The 13,997-nt window shown below is 61.5% G+C and overlaps 2 protein-coding genes across 5 annotated transcripts; both read left to right on the forward strand.

Annotated features, from left to right (window-relative positions):
- Nucleotides 1-94: 94 nt before the first annotated feature.
- Nucleotides 95-4,809, forward strand: BORCS7 (BLOC-1 related complex subunit 7). 2 transcript variants are annotated; one of them, XM_087766412.1, is made up of 5 exons: nt 788-1,186; nt 1,738-1,800; nt 2,267-2,310; nt 2,746-2,766; nt 3,213-4,809. In XM_087766412.1, the coding sequence occupies exons 1-5, from the start codon at nt 1,046-1,048 to the stop codon at nt 3,262-3,264; spliced, it is 321 nt and encodes a 106-aa protein (XP_087622538.1). In that variant the 5' UTR covers nt 788-1,045; the 3' UTR covers nt 3,265-4,809. The 2 variants fall into 2 exon arrangements, with proteins under 2 accessions (XP_087622539.1, XP_087622538.1); XM_087766413.1 differs by lacking the exon at nt 1,738-1,800 and having other exon boundaries at nt 95-1,186.
- A 309-nt stretch (nt 4,810-5,118) lies between these two features.
- On the forward strand, nt 5,119-9,473 carry AS3MT (arsenite methyltransferase). Of its 3 annotated transcripts, none has more exons than XM_087766409.1 (10): nt 5,124-5,586; nt 6,063-6,190; nt 6,299-6,449; nt 6,522-6,658; nt 6,946-7,030; nt 7,271-7,352; nt 7,438-7,569; nt 7,692-7,834; nt 8,253-8,387; nt 9,270-9,473. In XM_087766409.1, the coding sequence occupies exons 1-10, from the start codon at nt 5,545-5,547 to the stop codon at nt 9,366-9,368; spliced, it is 1,134 nt and encodes a 377-aa protein (XP_087622535.1). In that variant the 5' UTR covers nt 5,124-5,544; the 3' UTR covers nt 9,369-9,473. The 3 variants fall into 3 exon arrangements, with proteins under 3 accessions (XP_087622537.1, XP_087622535.1, XP_009474290.1); XM_009476015.2 differs by having other exon boundaries at nt 5,129-5,586; nt 6,961-7,030; XM_087766411.1 differs by lacking the exon at nt 9,270-9,473 and having other exon boundaries at nt 5,119-5,586; nt 7,692-7,944; nt 8,253-8,378.
- The last annotated feature ends 4,524 nt before the right edge of the window (nt 9,474-13,997 follow it).

Raw genomic sequence — 13,997 nt, forward strand, 5'->3', positions numbered from 1 at the left:
CCAAGGAGGCTTGCCTCCTTATCAGGGGACGGGGAGGGGGGGAACTGGGCGCTGGGCCCATGGCCAGCTCTGCAGCTGGGCACCCAGCAAGGGGCAAGGGCAGCGGGACCATGGCCACACTGAGTGGCCGTGGGGGAGCTGCATCCAGTGGGCTGCGGGCCAGGGGATGCCCAGGGCCGGATCTGTCCTTGGGGCTCTGTCTCCGAGACCCTGCAGTGGGTGAGTGGTGCAGGGATGGCTGAGACTTCAGGGTCTCCTCTGAGTGCCATGAGCGCAGCTGGGGACTGGTGGGGCACTGGGGTCCGTCCCCAGCCCAGGAGACCCTCAACATGCCCAGGCGGGGATAGGCAGCACAGGGCTGGGGGCACTGGGCAGCACTGGGCAAGCACTGGGGAGTGCTGAGAAGCCCTGGTCAGTGCTGGGCAAGCACTGGTCAGCACTGGTGAGCACTGGGCAGCCCTGGGCAGCACTGGGCAGCACTGGGCAAACACTCATCAGTGCTGAGAAGCCCTGGTCAGCCCTGGTCAGCACTGGGCAGCCCCAGGCAGCACTGGGCAAGCGCTGGTGATCACTGGTGAGCGCTGGTCAGTCCCGGGTAGCACTGGTCAGCCCTGGTGAGCACTGGGCAAGCACTGGTCAGCCCTGGTGAGCACTGGTCAGCCCTGGTGAGCACTGGGCAAGCACTGGTCAGCACTGGTGAGCACTGGGCAGCCCCGGAAAGCACTGGGCAGTACTGGGCAAGCACTGGTCAGCGCTGAGAAGCCCTGGTCAGCCCTGGGTCGTGGTGGTCAGCACTGGTCAGCCCCGGGCAGCACCGGTCAGTGCTGGGCAGCCTCGGGGTGTCCGTGCCCGGGGTGATGCCCGAGCCTGAGGCGTCCTGGGGGAGGCCACGGCGGGACAAGGGCCCCGAGGGGGCCGGCCCCAGGCAGAGGCGGCCGCTCCGCGGACGGACCCCCGCCCGCCCTGCGCCTTCCCGACTCTTCTGGCCCTCGGCGCTCGCCGTAGCGGCGCCCGGCGGGGCGAGGCGGGGCGCGGGCAGGGTAAGATGGCGGCGGGGGGCGCGGCGGACGCCCAGGCGCGCTTCGGCCACTCGGTGAAGGGGCTCCTGACCGAGAAGGTGACGAGCTGCGGCACCGACGTGATCGCCCTCACCAAGCAGGTGCTGAAGGGCTCCCGCAGCGCCGAGGTGAGCGGCGGGCGCCGCCGGACGGCCGACTACAGGGCCCGGCATGCAGCGCGGCCGCCAGGCCTGCGGGGAGGAGCCGGGGACAGCGGGCGATCTGGCCCGGCCCGGCCGCCCCCTCAGGGCAGTGCTTGTCGGGGCAGTCGTCCAGGCGGGGCGGCGTGGCCGGGGAGCTGCGGCCCGACCGGGCCCCGCCGGCGGCTGAGCGGGGGCACCGGGAGCGGCCGGCCGGCGCGGGGCATGCTGGGGGCTGTGGTCGGTGGCGGGCGCGGGGCATGCTGGGGGCTGTAGTCCGGGGGGGGACATCCCTGGGGCTAGGGACGGGGACGGCTGCCTTTACCCCACGGCATCCCACCGGAGTGACAGACCGGAGCGATGCCTCAGGCTCTGCGGGGTGGGCACGGCACCGCCATGCACCCTGCAAGCCTGGCGCTGCGTCAGCCGGGCCCCCGGGCTGTCGGCCCTGGGTGCAGGACCGCTGAGCAGCCCTCACGGGCGTCCCGGCAGACGCTGAGCTGCTGCCTCTCGGTCTGGTCTGCGCATTTGTCTTTTAGCTCCTGGGTCAAGCTGCTAGAAACATGGTGATGCAAGAAGATGCCATCCTGCACTCAGAAGATGTAAGCTGCGTTTCTCTGCTAGAGCAATAGTGTTTCTAGTGGGCAGGAGGAATGGAGGGTTATAAGAATGGGGGTGCAGACATGTTACTGGAGCCCTGAAATGAGTGACATGAGTTCAGGCAGCAGGGCTGGTGGCCAGAGTAATCTCCTGCTTCTGCAAACCCATGTGTGCTGCTGGCCTTCCAGTGTCCTGCAGCGCAAGCCAGCCCGTAAGCTGTGCCATCTCGACCAGAAAGCACGAGGGATCGTAGCTTGAAACAAAGCATTTAGTGTCTGTGCCTCTTGCCAGCAAAGAAGAGGGGAGCGTGCCAGCACTGACAGATACCAGTGGGGGTGTTTCGGAGGCAGCACAGTGCTACAGTGATGGCCGTGCTGGAGGAACTCTCCAGGGCATTGGGACAGCTTGCCCTGTGATTCTGCTGAGCTGCTCCCATCAGACATTCATTCTTTGTCTTGTTCTCCACAGAGTTTAAGGAAAATGGCCATAATAACCACTCATCTACAGTACCAGTAAGTAGGGGACACCACGTTCTCTGTGGGGAGCTGAGTGGATCCCTTGATCCCTTTCCCTTCTTCTTAAAGACTTTGCATGGAGCCCACTCAGGCCAATCCCTCTTGCCTGGCTCCTCAAAGATGGGCAGACCCTGGAGCTAGGATCTTTCAGCCCTCTCTAGCTCCACTGGTATGGCACAGGCTGTTTTGGGGTGGGAGCTGAGATTTTTACCTCCTGTTTGCCATGCACCACATCTCCTGTGAGAGTGTGACACATCTAGGGCCAAGGGGGAGAAGCTAGTGCCACTGCTGTCCTCTCAGGATGTAATCTGGAAACACACCAGGGTTTTGGCCTCCTGAGCCCTTGATCAATCCCTTTTCTTCAACATAACATGAACCTTGTTGCTGAGATTTTGTTTTTCTAATGCTCTTTTTCTCTCCTTTTTCATCCAGGCAGGAAGCAATTCAGAAGAAGTGAGTACCCAGCTGAAGGCATGCCAGGAGGACCTGGTGGGAAGGGAAAAGTGATGGAGTAGGGGGCGGGAAACAGCTAAAAGGTTTTTGCAGCTGCCTTTGAAGCAGATGCTGGCCCAGCAGGATAGTGTTTCAGTACTGTGAAGATATGAGAATTTGGGTGAAGGGATGATTTATACCAAAACTTCCATTTGTTTCATTAAGGTGATAGAGCCCATGAGGTCATTTGTGATAGCAGATGAGGGTGGAGTAGAGCAGAGCTGTCTGCTTATGGGTGCACAAAATGAGGTTTGCCTTGTGGGGACATGGAGGTGGGTTGGGGAACCCCAGGGTTTATCTTTTCTGTAGTGTCAGTGCTAGAGCTGTTCTGGTCCCGTGGGTGCAGGCAGCACAGCGCAGTCTGGGGAGCAGATCTCACTGTGAACCGCTTCTTGCTTGGTCCCCAGCGTTGAGCAGTCGTCAAACCTACAGGACCAGCTGAGTCACTTGCTGAAATGAAGCGTAGCCGAAGGCACGAGGACATCTCGACTGGTCCTGAGGGCAACCAAGCATCCTTTGCCCTCCGGACCCCAGGATTCAGATCTATGTCTGGATGGTGCTGGATGTCAGCTGGAATATGTGCAGAGTTTGTGTTTCTGAGCACGCGGGCCCCTCTCACGTGCCCCCATCCGTGTCTCTGCTCCAGAACGCTTGCCTGCTCGCCTGCACCTAACTGAAACAAGCTTAGCCAAAACTTTACTCCCCATAACAATTCCTCTGTCCGCTTACTTCCCGTGTAGCGTGAGGTGCTCAGCCCACACAAGCGCTGCAGGCACCTGTGTCATTCAGCTAATGATCACTGGCCGTGTGCTTGAGATGGTTTGCCAGCCCAGCACATGGCAGGTGATACTCCTGCTGGCCGAAGTCATGTCTTTCGTGGCCACACAATGACTTTCCTTCCCGTCTCTAACCTCTGCTCAGTTAGGAGCTGTCTCCTGTGAAATGACGGAAGGGTGTTGGTCGTGCCTGCCTGGGGCCAGCAGTCATAGAGCCAGGGGTTTCATACAAAGTTGTGTCTACTCGCTTCCCAGCCCCGCAAGAAATGCATAAAATAGAGATGTGGGTTTTAAATACAGGTGCCTGCAGTTTGATACTGGTCTGTATTTAGAAACAGGTGGCACAGAGTGCAATTTATTTAGGGCATGTTATCGGTGGGAGCTGTAAGTGCCTGGGTGGGTGAGAGAGGTGCTTCAGCGCGGACCGAGGTGCCAGTCCCAGGCCAGAATTTCTGAAAGCGGGAATCTGGGCGCTTGCCTCTGTCACTGGTCCAGCTGGACACGGTTTAGCCAGCATTATGCTCGGAGGTTATCTTATTTTCCACTCTGCCAGAGTTTGGAACACCATCCCCTTGCCAGCCCATCTGCACTGCCTTCAGCCTTCGACTGCATTCCTCTTCCTGGGCTGCTGCTCCAGCTCTTGAAGCAGCCTTGGCTGTGGTGTGTGTTCGTATCTGATTGGGAAGGTATCCAAAGGCCCGGCCGGGACGCAGGCAGGAGACCATCACGAGCCGGTGTGCTCAGTTCTGCACCGCTCTGTGTTGGAGGGCTGGTGACTGGGCTCCTGCGCCCTTCCCAGAGAGCGAGACTGGGCCCAGGCTATAAATATTGTGTCTTGTTTTTGATAAGTCACTTATCTGGAGCACTTGGAGCACACGGGAAGCACTTGTTCGCCCGAGTGTGCTTTTCATCAGCTGATATGACAAGGCAGGCTGAGGGCAGGCGTCGGCCTGCCACGTTCCTATTGGAGCTGTGCAGCAAAGTGCTGCAGAGGTTTGGCAGAGCCTTCTGGGCTGGATTTCACCATCCCCTCCGGTGCCACTGCCTGTTTGGGCTTCACCTGGTGGCACCCCATCTCCTGCATCCCCATGAAGGTGCCATCATTGGCCCAGGGGGGTTCCAATCCCCGGCCTTGAAGCTGCGCTTGGGGAACGAGGGTTTTTCCTGAGCTGCTGGAGGAGATGCGACTTACTTGCTGGGAATAAAAGCTGCCCTAACCGCTACCAAACTGCAGCAGAGTCTGTGCTGGGGGAGCCTGTTTGGGATGGTGGGTCTCTGCCCCCCAGTATCTCCCATCACGCTTCAGCTCTGGGGGCTCCTTTGCAGACGCAGCATGTCCTTGCTGCAGGTGGCTCGTCCCCTCCACCGGGTCCTGTCCTCTGCAGGGGCCGGAGCAGCCCCAGAGCACTAAACTCGGGTCTCCCTGCGTTTGGGGTGAGCAGGGCCGGGGCTGCACCATGGAGGCGCAGAGCTATTGGGGAGCAGGAGGCAGCAGAGTGGGTCTTCGGGGGTGTCTATGGGCAGGGGCTGGGGGCGCAGGCAGAAGCCGTGGGTGCTGGCATGGGCCGTGCCTGGGGAGGCTGCGTGGCTGGCTGCGCAGGGTCTGGGCCAGGCGGGAACTGGTGTCGGGTGGAAGCCAGGCCTGGGCGGCGCAGGGTGCGGGGCGGCGCAGGGTGCGGGGCGGCGCAGGGTGCCGGGGCGGCGCAGGGTGCGGGGCGGCGCAGGGTGCCGGGGCGGAGCGTGGCCCGGGCAGGGCAGACTCTGGCCAAGCGCTGCAGCTGCGGGCAGTAGGGTAGCCCGGGGCCTCTGCTGCGGGGTGTTGGGGGGCACCCCTGGGGCCAAGGGTGCTCTGTGAAGCGGGGGGAGGCAACCCCCCATATTCAGGGAAGGAAGGGGGGTCGGGAGGGCCTGGCGCAGTGCCTATTGCTGTGGCGTCACGTCCTGGCCCCACGTTTCCGTTGTGATGGCAGCCCCCTGTGCAGAGCAGATCCACCGGGAGGTGCAGGTGAGGGGCACGGCGGGGGGATGGGGCAGCTGGGCAGCGGTGCCTGAGCCCAGGCCGCACCGGGGTGCCTGCCGCAGTCAGAGGACAAAGTTCATTTCAGGGCCCAGATAAAAATGCTCAATGCAGTCGGCTGCTTTGCTGCCATTTCCTGCAAGGAAGCAGCCCTGCATTTCCCTGCCCTTGTTCCCCGCGCCCCTCTTGGCCAGGGAAGCAGCAGCTGCAGCCTGCAAAGTTCCTGCAAACGGGAATTAAATCCCCTACTGTGCAAACACGCCTGTGCGTGCAAGCAAGGGCAGCTGGGGAGGACGGGGGCAAAGGGATGCTTGATGTTAGCCTAATCTTTAGCTGGGTGCAGATGAGAGGACCAGTGCCGGAGGACACGGTGGGCATGTACAAACTGAGTGCAGACTGGCATGTGGGGAGCTCCTGAGGCACAGCGTGCCGTAGTTTGGTGGCCTCTGTCCTTCCCATCTCAGGATTACTATGGCAAAGAGTTGCAGAAGTCAGAGGACCTGAAAACCAATGCTTGTGTCACCTCGGCCAGGCCCCTTCCCAAGGCGGTGAGAGATGCTCTGGAGCATGTCCACGAGGAGGTGGTGGCCAGGTAAACCTCAGGGTCTCCCCTCTCCTGCTGCCTCCCTGTGGGCTGCAGCCCCCTGGACCCCCGTGCCATGGGGGCACCTCCGCCCGGCTCAGCTTGGCATCCCCCCAGGTACTACGGCTGCGGTCTGGTGATCCCTGAGTGCCTGGCGTCGTGCCGGATCCTGGACCTGGGCAGCGGCAGCGGCAGAGACTGCTACCTGCTGAGCCAGCTGGTTGGGGAGCAGGGCCATGTCACTGGGATAGACATGACCGAGGGCCAGGTATGGTGCGGAGCCAGGACTTCCCCTCATTCCCCCAGCATCCCCCCACCATCGTTCCCTTCCGCCTCCCAGGTCGAGGTGGCGAAGAAGCACATTGCCTACCACATGGACAAGTTTGGATACCAAAAGCCGAATGTGGAGTTCCTTCAGGGTTACATGGAGAAGTTGGGTGATGCCGGGCTGGCCAACGAGAGCTATGATATTGTCATGTAGGTACCACGCAGGGCACTGCCACCCCCGGTCCTGCTGCCACCAGGGGCTGCGGGCTTGGGTTCAGGTCTGCATCCCACTGGGTTGCTCACTTCAGGAGCACATGTTAGGAAAGGGAAAATCCCAAGGCAGAGTCTGGGCTAGAGCCCGGGAATATAGAAACTGCCCTTTTCATGGTCAAATCGGCATCTCCAAATCCTGCCTGAAGCGGTGGGACGTGCAGCAGCTGGTGAATGTGCAGCAGCCGGTGGTGCTGAGTGTGTGAGAGGGTGCAAATGATCCTCAGTCTCCTCCTCCCCAGCTCCAACTGCGTGATCAACCTTGCCCCTGACAAGAGGGCCGTGCTGCGGGAGGCCTACCGTGTGCTGAAGGTAAGGCCAGGGCCGGCGCCTGCAGTGGGAGCAGAGCGAGGCTGGGGTGGCCCTGCTGTTGGGGTGCCAATGGGATGCAGCAAATGGGATCCAGCAAGGTGGGGATGCGGGATGGGGCCAGGGGAGGGCATCTCTGCAGAGGGTCCCGAGCAGGGTAGCGTTGGGGGGTGCCCCAGTTCTTCCTGCCCCTTTTGTCCCATTGCTTCTCGGGGTCTCCCTTCACTCCTTGCTGCCTTCCAGCCCGGGGGAGAGATGTACTTCAGTGATGTCTACGCCAGCCAGCGCCTGAGCGAGGCCGTCCGGAAGCACAGGGTGCTGTGGGGTGCGTAGGGCTCCAGGATGGGGGTGGCATGGGATGGGGGACCGTACCTTTGCCTCCATCACCCATGTCCGTGGTCTCATGCCAGGGGAGTGCTTGGCGGGAGCCCTGTACTGGAGAGACCTGTACAGCATCGCCGAGGAGGTGGGGTTCAGTCCCCCGTGCCTGGTCACTGCCAGCCCTATCAGCATTGGTGACAAGGAGCTGGAAAGCATCATCGGTGAGGGTCCGACCAGGGACCATTGACTCTGGGCAGCCGTGGGGAGCTGTGCTGTGATACCAGGCTCTGCTGGTTCCCAGCCCGGGCGCTCGGTACCCAACCTGCCAACCTCTCCCTTGCAGGCAACTGCCGCTTCGTCTCTGCGACTTTCCGTCTGTTCAAGGTGCCAGGTAGCAGCCGGGCCGGGCCAGGACAGGTCATCTACAATGGCGGGATCATGGGGCACGAGCGAGAGCTGGTGTTTGATGCCAACTTCACCTTCAAGGTGCGGGGTGGGGCTCCCCAGGGTGCCAAGCAGTCCTGGTCTGTAGGGCTGGGGATGGGGCAGAGCCGATGAAGCAGCGCTGCTCAGCCGCGTCCTCTGTGATTTTGGGGGTAAGTTTTGGTAGAGGTGGTGGTGGGTGGGAGCAGAGGGGCTGTATGAACCAGGGGAGCTGCAAACAGGGATGGGAAAGGGAGCCAGGCTCATGCATTGTATTGGGGTGGAGCTGGGAGCAGGACACCCATGGTGGCTTCACAAGTGGGTTTGGAGCCAGCTGCTTGGTTGTTGTGGGCCTTTCTCAAGGTTTTGGGTCAGCCTGTGCCCCTACTTTTGCCCCCCACCCATCATCTGTCTGGGTGGCTGGGGTCCCCTGGGCCATGCATCCCAGACCCCAGCCCTCTGACCGTCCCTCTGTCCCCAGGAAGGAGAGGTGGTGGATGTGGATGCCGAGATGGCCGCAATCTTGCGGAGCTCCAGGTTTGCGGAGGAGTTCCTGATCCGAGCTGTCGGGGCCAACGCTGCCGCACCACAGGGTTGCTGTCGCAAGGGGGTGAAGGTTGGTAGCAGGCAGCTCCACAGCTGGGTTCAGGGACGGGGACATGGGTGTCCTGTGCCATCAGAGTTGCCCTGGGGTATCAGAGGGGCTATGAAATGACACCGAGAGACCTGAGTCCTTCTGGGCCAGGCAGGAGCCCATGGGGCACCAAGGGTGGTGCCTGAGTTTGGGCAAATGTACCCCAGCGCAGGTTGGAGCCTTCCAAAGGGGGAGGTCTGCCCTGACCACCAGGCATGAGAGCCCCTTGACCCCCCAATATGTCCATGGGGGCTGCTGAGGCTGGTGGCTGGACCTGCTTGATGTCTCCCAAGGGGAGACATCCTTCCTCCAGGAGATGGCTGGGGAGAGACTGCCCCAGGAAGGTAACGGCCCATCCCCATGGCTCCTTCCTCCCCATCGCTCTTCCAGCACCTCCCAGCTGCTGATGTGAGCTTGGCCCTGGCTGCCAGCCCTGACCCCACAGCACAAAGCACTTCTATCTGCTAGAAGCCTCTCCCCTCCTCCCCTTGGTGGTCCTTCCAGCCTGCAGATGGGCCAGGAGAGGCTGGGAAGTGGGAATCATTGGTACATGAGGGAGATAATGCCCTGCAGCTGCATGTCCCTGAAACACAGCCTTGTACTTGGGGAGGGGGAGATATTCTTGGGTCCCTGTCCAAGCAGGAGGCATTTCTCAGATAAAAGCAGAGCTGATATCCCAAAGAAGCTCTTGGCGTCCTCCTCACAGCAGGGAAAAGCAGCTGGAGTGACCCAGGGGTTGCCCCCACATTAGCTATGGAGGGTCTGCTGGGGCTGCCCCGCTGGCAGGGGGAAATGCTGCTTTCCCAGGGTGCCTCTTGCTTCCCTCTGGCCTGATCCTGCCCCGGGTTGTTCTCTGCCCTCCAGGAGAAGATCTGCGATCCCTTCCAGCTGCTGGAGCTGCTGACGGCCCCAGGTCCTGCCTGCTGTCCCGGTGGCACCTGTGGTCCTACGGGGTGTTGCTGAGCAGCAAGCGATGCCCCTGTGCCAGTGGATGCCAGTAGGGCAGGAGGATGTGGCCCCAGCAGCGTGCGGCTTCCACCGGAGAGCAAATAAATGGCTGAGCTCGAAGTCTGCGTGCTGATGGATGGGGCCCATGGGGTGCTGTGCTTCCCTGTTGGGGCTGGTGGGGCAGGTTGTGCCCGGTTGTGGTGAGGACGGGGATGGGCAGCCGTCCTGTGGGTCCCCTCACTATGGGGCTGGCAGTGGCCACATGGCTTGGACACATAAGCAGGAATGGCCTCTGCAGGAAAGGGGTTGTGGGTCCCTGCTCGTGGGACGGCAGGTCTGGCGTGGATTTGGCAGCAGCTGTGTGCTGGTGTTGAGCTCACGGAGGAGATGGAGATGTTTGCAGATGGCAGCTTGGCAGAGCAGGGTGTGAAAGCAGGACCCAGCGCCACGCAGGGCCTGACCCTGTGGCATGCACCCCTGTGCATGAACCCGGCTCCAATTTGAGGTCTCTGGGAGCCCGCAGCCCAGATGCAAATGCCTCTGAGAAGCAAAAGACACAGCAATAAGCAGCCCAGTTGCTTTTTTTCCTTCTTTCGATCTCCCCATGCTGACCCTCCACATGCAGGGAGCCGCGAGCATCCAACAGGCAAATTCCATGCAAGCTCCCAGCAGCGGGCTGAGCAGCTCGATAAGGTGGCTGCAAACAAGTATCTCCCCGGGGCGGTGGGCAAGAAGGACTGGTCACCTCTCAGGGCTCAGCCAGGCCTGCTTTTCCATGAAGAGCTCAGCGTGGCACATGGGGTGCAGAGGGATGTCCCCGTTATTTGCATTCAGGATGGGGGCTGCCCCAAGCGCAGCTCCCCATGCCTTGTCTCTCTTGCAGCCCCACAGCCCGTTCCAGGAGACAGGGATTTCTGTCCCTTCCCTTGTGCATTGCTGCTGAGGTTTATATTTTCCCCCGGACTCCATCTAGCGGGAAAGCTCCGAGTCCCCTGCAAGCCTTGCACCTGCAGAGTTTTGCAGGGAAAAGCAGTGACTCTGGAAAAGCAGAAACCTGGCCAGCTGCATCCCACAGAGAGTGAGGCACGAGGAGCGAGGTCTTCGAGGCTGCAGTGGGAGGCAACGGGCTGCGCTCCTGCCGCCCCCATCCGAATCCTGCGTGCCCCGGCCCGCAGAGGCTATTTGGGAAAGGCTGGGGGCTGCTGAACATCAGTGGCTCCGGAGCCCTTGGGTGAGCCGCTGAGCTTAGAAATGAGGGACTGTTTCCACCCCTCTTCAAACAATTATTTCCCAGGAGGGACCAAATTTCCCCTCTCTGCCATTTAAAAAGCATCTTGCTGTGGCACGGGGGAAGATAAAGAGCAAAAAATAAACTATTTGGGTTCAAAAAGAATCATGGGCAAGTGCCAAGGATGCTCTGGAGTAGCAGTAGCAGTGGCTGAGGAGGGTTCAGGTGGTAAGGAGGCATTTCCAGAACATCTGGAATGAAAAGTGTGAGCAGTCAGGTAACGCCCGACTGACACACAGAGACAGGGACTCCAGAAACAGGCGTGAAAGGCCGAGGCGTTCAGTAGCTCTTCTTGTTCTCTGTTGGAAACGAAGCTGCAGAATACCCCACCTTGGGTGACATGGCTAGAAAAGGCAGTTCACCATCTGTCTTGAGGGAGATACGAGATGGTTTCTACTCATAGATGAAGCTTTCAAATCCCTGGTAAATGTGGCTCCCAGCAAGAGCTGTACTGGGACAAGGAGCGCTCATCAGGCCTCTGGTGTTAACTCCTGACAAAATTTGGACCATTACAAAAAAAATGAGGATTGTAAAAATAATTCCAAGATTTTGAAGGATTTCCTAAGTGCCCCAGACTGCTTAACCTGCCCTCTGCCATTAGCAAAATAGGGGAGCGACTAATTCACAATTTAGAGATTAAACATATAAATAATGCCCATAAATACGGTTTCCTGGAAAGTCACCTTGCCGGCCTGTCCTTTTGGCTTTGGATGAGACTGTGAGTCTGACCTATTGGGTGTACCAAAATTTGTAAGCTGTTGGGTTAGGGATGTACCATGATTAAAAAGAAAATAATCCTTGGTGTTACCAGGAGTCAACAGGCATGTATTAGCTGGCTTCAGGTAGGGGTCCCTGGCAGACCAGCCTTGGGGGTGGCTGTGAGGAGCTCTGAAATGGTGTGGAAGGACCTCACTGATGGGACCTTGGGAAGGACTTGCCAAAAACACAACCCAGATGCTGTTTCATCCCCCCCCCCCCACATAGCCCTCTTCTGCTGTCACTTACAAAGACTTTCTCAAAGTCTCCAAACAGCCCATCCCGGGAGGTTTGTGGCAATTAGCTCCTGCTATCAAAGAGAGCCTTCCCAGCGCGAACAGAAGAGCAGATGGGGCAGGGGGTCCTACCTGCAAACCCCTTCATTAAAAAGGCATGAGTCCCTGCTGCGGCCTTTCAGCTTGCCTGGGGAGAGAGGCGCCCCCCTTTCGCATGCATACGGAAAAAGGCCACAGCTAAATGCCACTGCATTTGCATAGCACTATTTTTTTCCCAAATTCTTAGCATTTTGGGAAAGAAGCAGCTGAGGGGACTTTTCCTCGTTCTTGATTTTGATTTTGAGCATTAGAGTAGGGGTCCTCACCAGCATGTGGGGGTGTCTGGTCTGTCTGGCTTTGCTTGTGCATGCATGGCCTCGGGGTTTTCAGCCCCCAAGCCATGCAGAGAGGAGGTTCTGCATCCCCACCCTTTGTGAGGAACCCCAAAACAATCTGTCCAATGCCCCGGTCTGGCTGTTTAGGTGATTGTAGAGATGGACCAAATCCCCTTCTCCCAGCGTGAAGCTCTTCAGCATCAGTGTCCTCCCTCTGCAGGCAGGGAGGACGCTGTGAGGGCAGGGCGATCCATAAGTTGGGGTGCTCTGATTCACCCCGAGGTGAAAGGGAGGCGATTCCTGAGCCCCTGCTGATGGTGGCTAGCAGGGAGCCGCCGTGGCTCGGGGGCGTCTGTCCCCTTCCTGGAGGAGCCCACCTGCAGAACTGCTCCAGGCCGAGCCGAATGAGGCTTCCGACCAGGAAGAATTTGCGGCCATGGCCCCAGAGCACTGTGCTCTGTTCCCCCGCCATATTGCATTGTCCTGCGCAATCCTCTGCTCTTCCATTTTCCAAGCACTTAAATGGAGGGGAGGCTGTTTTACCTCCTCGAAAGGGTCACCCCGAACCCAAAACACGGCCTCAGCCACCACGAGCCATACTGGATGCTCCCACGGCTGTTCATCTCTGGCTGGGACGCTAAACTGCGTCCTGCGCTGTACATTCATTGCTGATGGAAAGCGGGGGGACGATGGCTGGGCCGTGGGGTGTTCATTGCCCCAGCTGGGATTGCGGCAGCGCAGCTGAGGCCTCGGAGACAGCCCGGCTCTTGGGACGGTGGGACATCAGCACAAACTTAAATTACAGGGTTTTTCCTGAACTGGGGCCCACTGGCCCTTGGTGCAAGCCGCAGTAAGGAGGAGCCGAGCGGAGCGAAGCGCCTGGGGGGGCTCTGAGCGTCCCGGGGGGAGCCCCAAAGCCCCAGCCTCGCTCACGCCAAGCCTCGGCCGTGGGCTTTGCCTCATGCAGTGAGGCCGGAGGTGCCCCGGGCGGCTGAGCAAAAGGTGGAGATGAGAGAGAGGAGCGCGGCTCGTCCGTGTCTAATATTTAATATTTAATGTTTAATATTTAATTTCGCTCGCAGGAACGACGAGGCCAAGGAACCGCCGGGGCGCGGGGCAGGGTGCCCGGCGGGGCGGGGGGTGCACCTTCAATCGCTGCACTGCACCGCACCGATGGCGGCTCGGGCAGAGCGGGGAGCGGGCACGGCCGGACGGTGCGGGCAGAGCCGCCGCCGCCGGCAGCCCCGGTGCCGAGGACGCGGCCCCGAGCCCGGGGCAGCCCCAGGGCGCGCCCCCGCCCGCTGCCGGCGGAAGGGCGCAGGCGGGAGGGGACGGGGACGCTCCCCGCCGGGCCGGGCTGCGCCGCGCGGGGCCGCCAGGGGGCGCTGCGGGACCGCCGACCGGTGCGGCGCGGGGGGGGGGGCGGTGAGCGGGGCGGCGCACCGGGGCCGCTGCGGGGGGCGAGCGGCGCGGCGCGGCGGGGGCGTGGGCAGCGGCAGCTGCGGCGGGGCGAGCTGTCCCGTCTGTCCCGTCCCGACCTGTCCGTCCCGTCCCGTCCCGTCCCGTCCCGTCCCGACGGCCCCGTCCCCCGGCGCGGGGGCTCGCGACCCGCCCCGCCGAGCGCCGCACGCGCCGTCCCCGGCCCGCCGGCCGCACCGCGCTCCCATTGGTCGCGCCCCTCCGAGGCTCCGCCCCGCCGGCCCCGAGCCCCGCCGCCATTGGCCGCGGCCGCGCGGCCGGCCCCGCCCCCGCCCGCCTGGCGTACACACCGGAGTCACGCGCCCCCCGGGCTGGGGAGGCGGTGGCGGGCGGCGGGGCGGGGCCGGGCCGCCGTCGGCGGGGTAGCGGGCGCCGATTGGCGGTGCGCGGCGCCGGGCCCGCCCCCGCGGGGCGGGCGGGGAGGGGCGGGGAGGGCAGCGGTTTGAGGCGGCGCTCGGCTCGGCCCGGCCCGGCAGTCGCCGCCTGTCGGGTCCCGCGGGCAGCCGTGCCC

The sequence above is a fragment of the Nipponia nippon genome, unplaced genomic scaffold, assembly GCF_047370975.1.
Source record: "Nipponia nippon isolate SJK-2023a ecotype South Korea unplaced genomic scaffold, ASM4737097v1 scaffold_3, whole genome shotgun sequence".
Lineage (NCBI taxonomy): Eukaryota > Metazoa > Chordata > Aves > Pelecaniformes > Threskiornithidae > Nipponia > Nipponia nippon.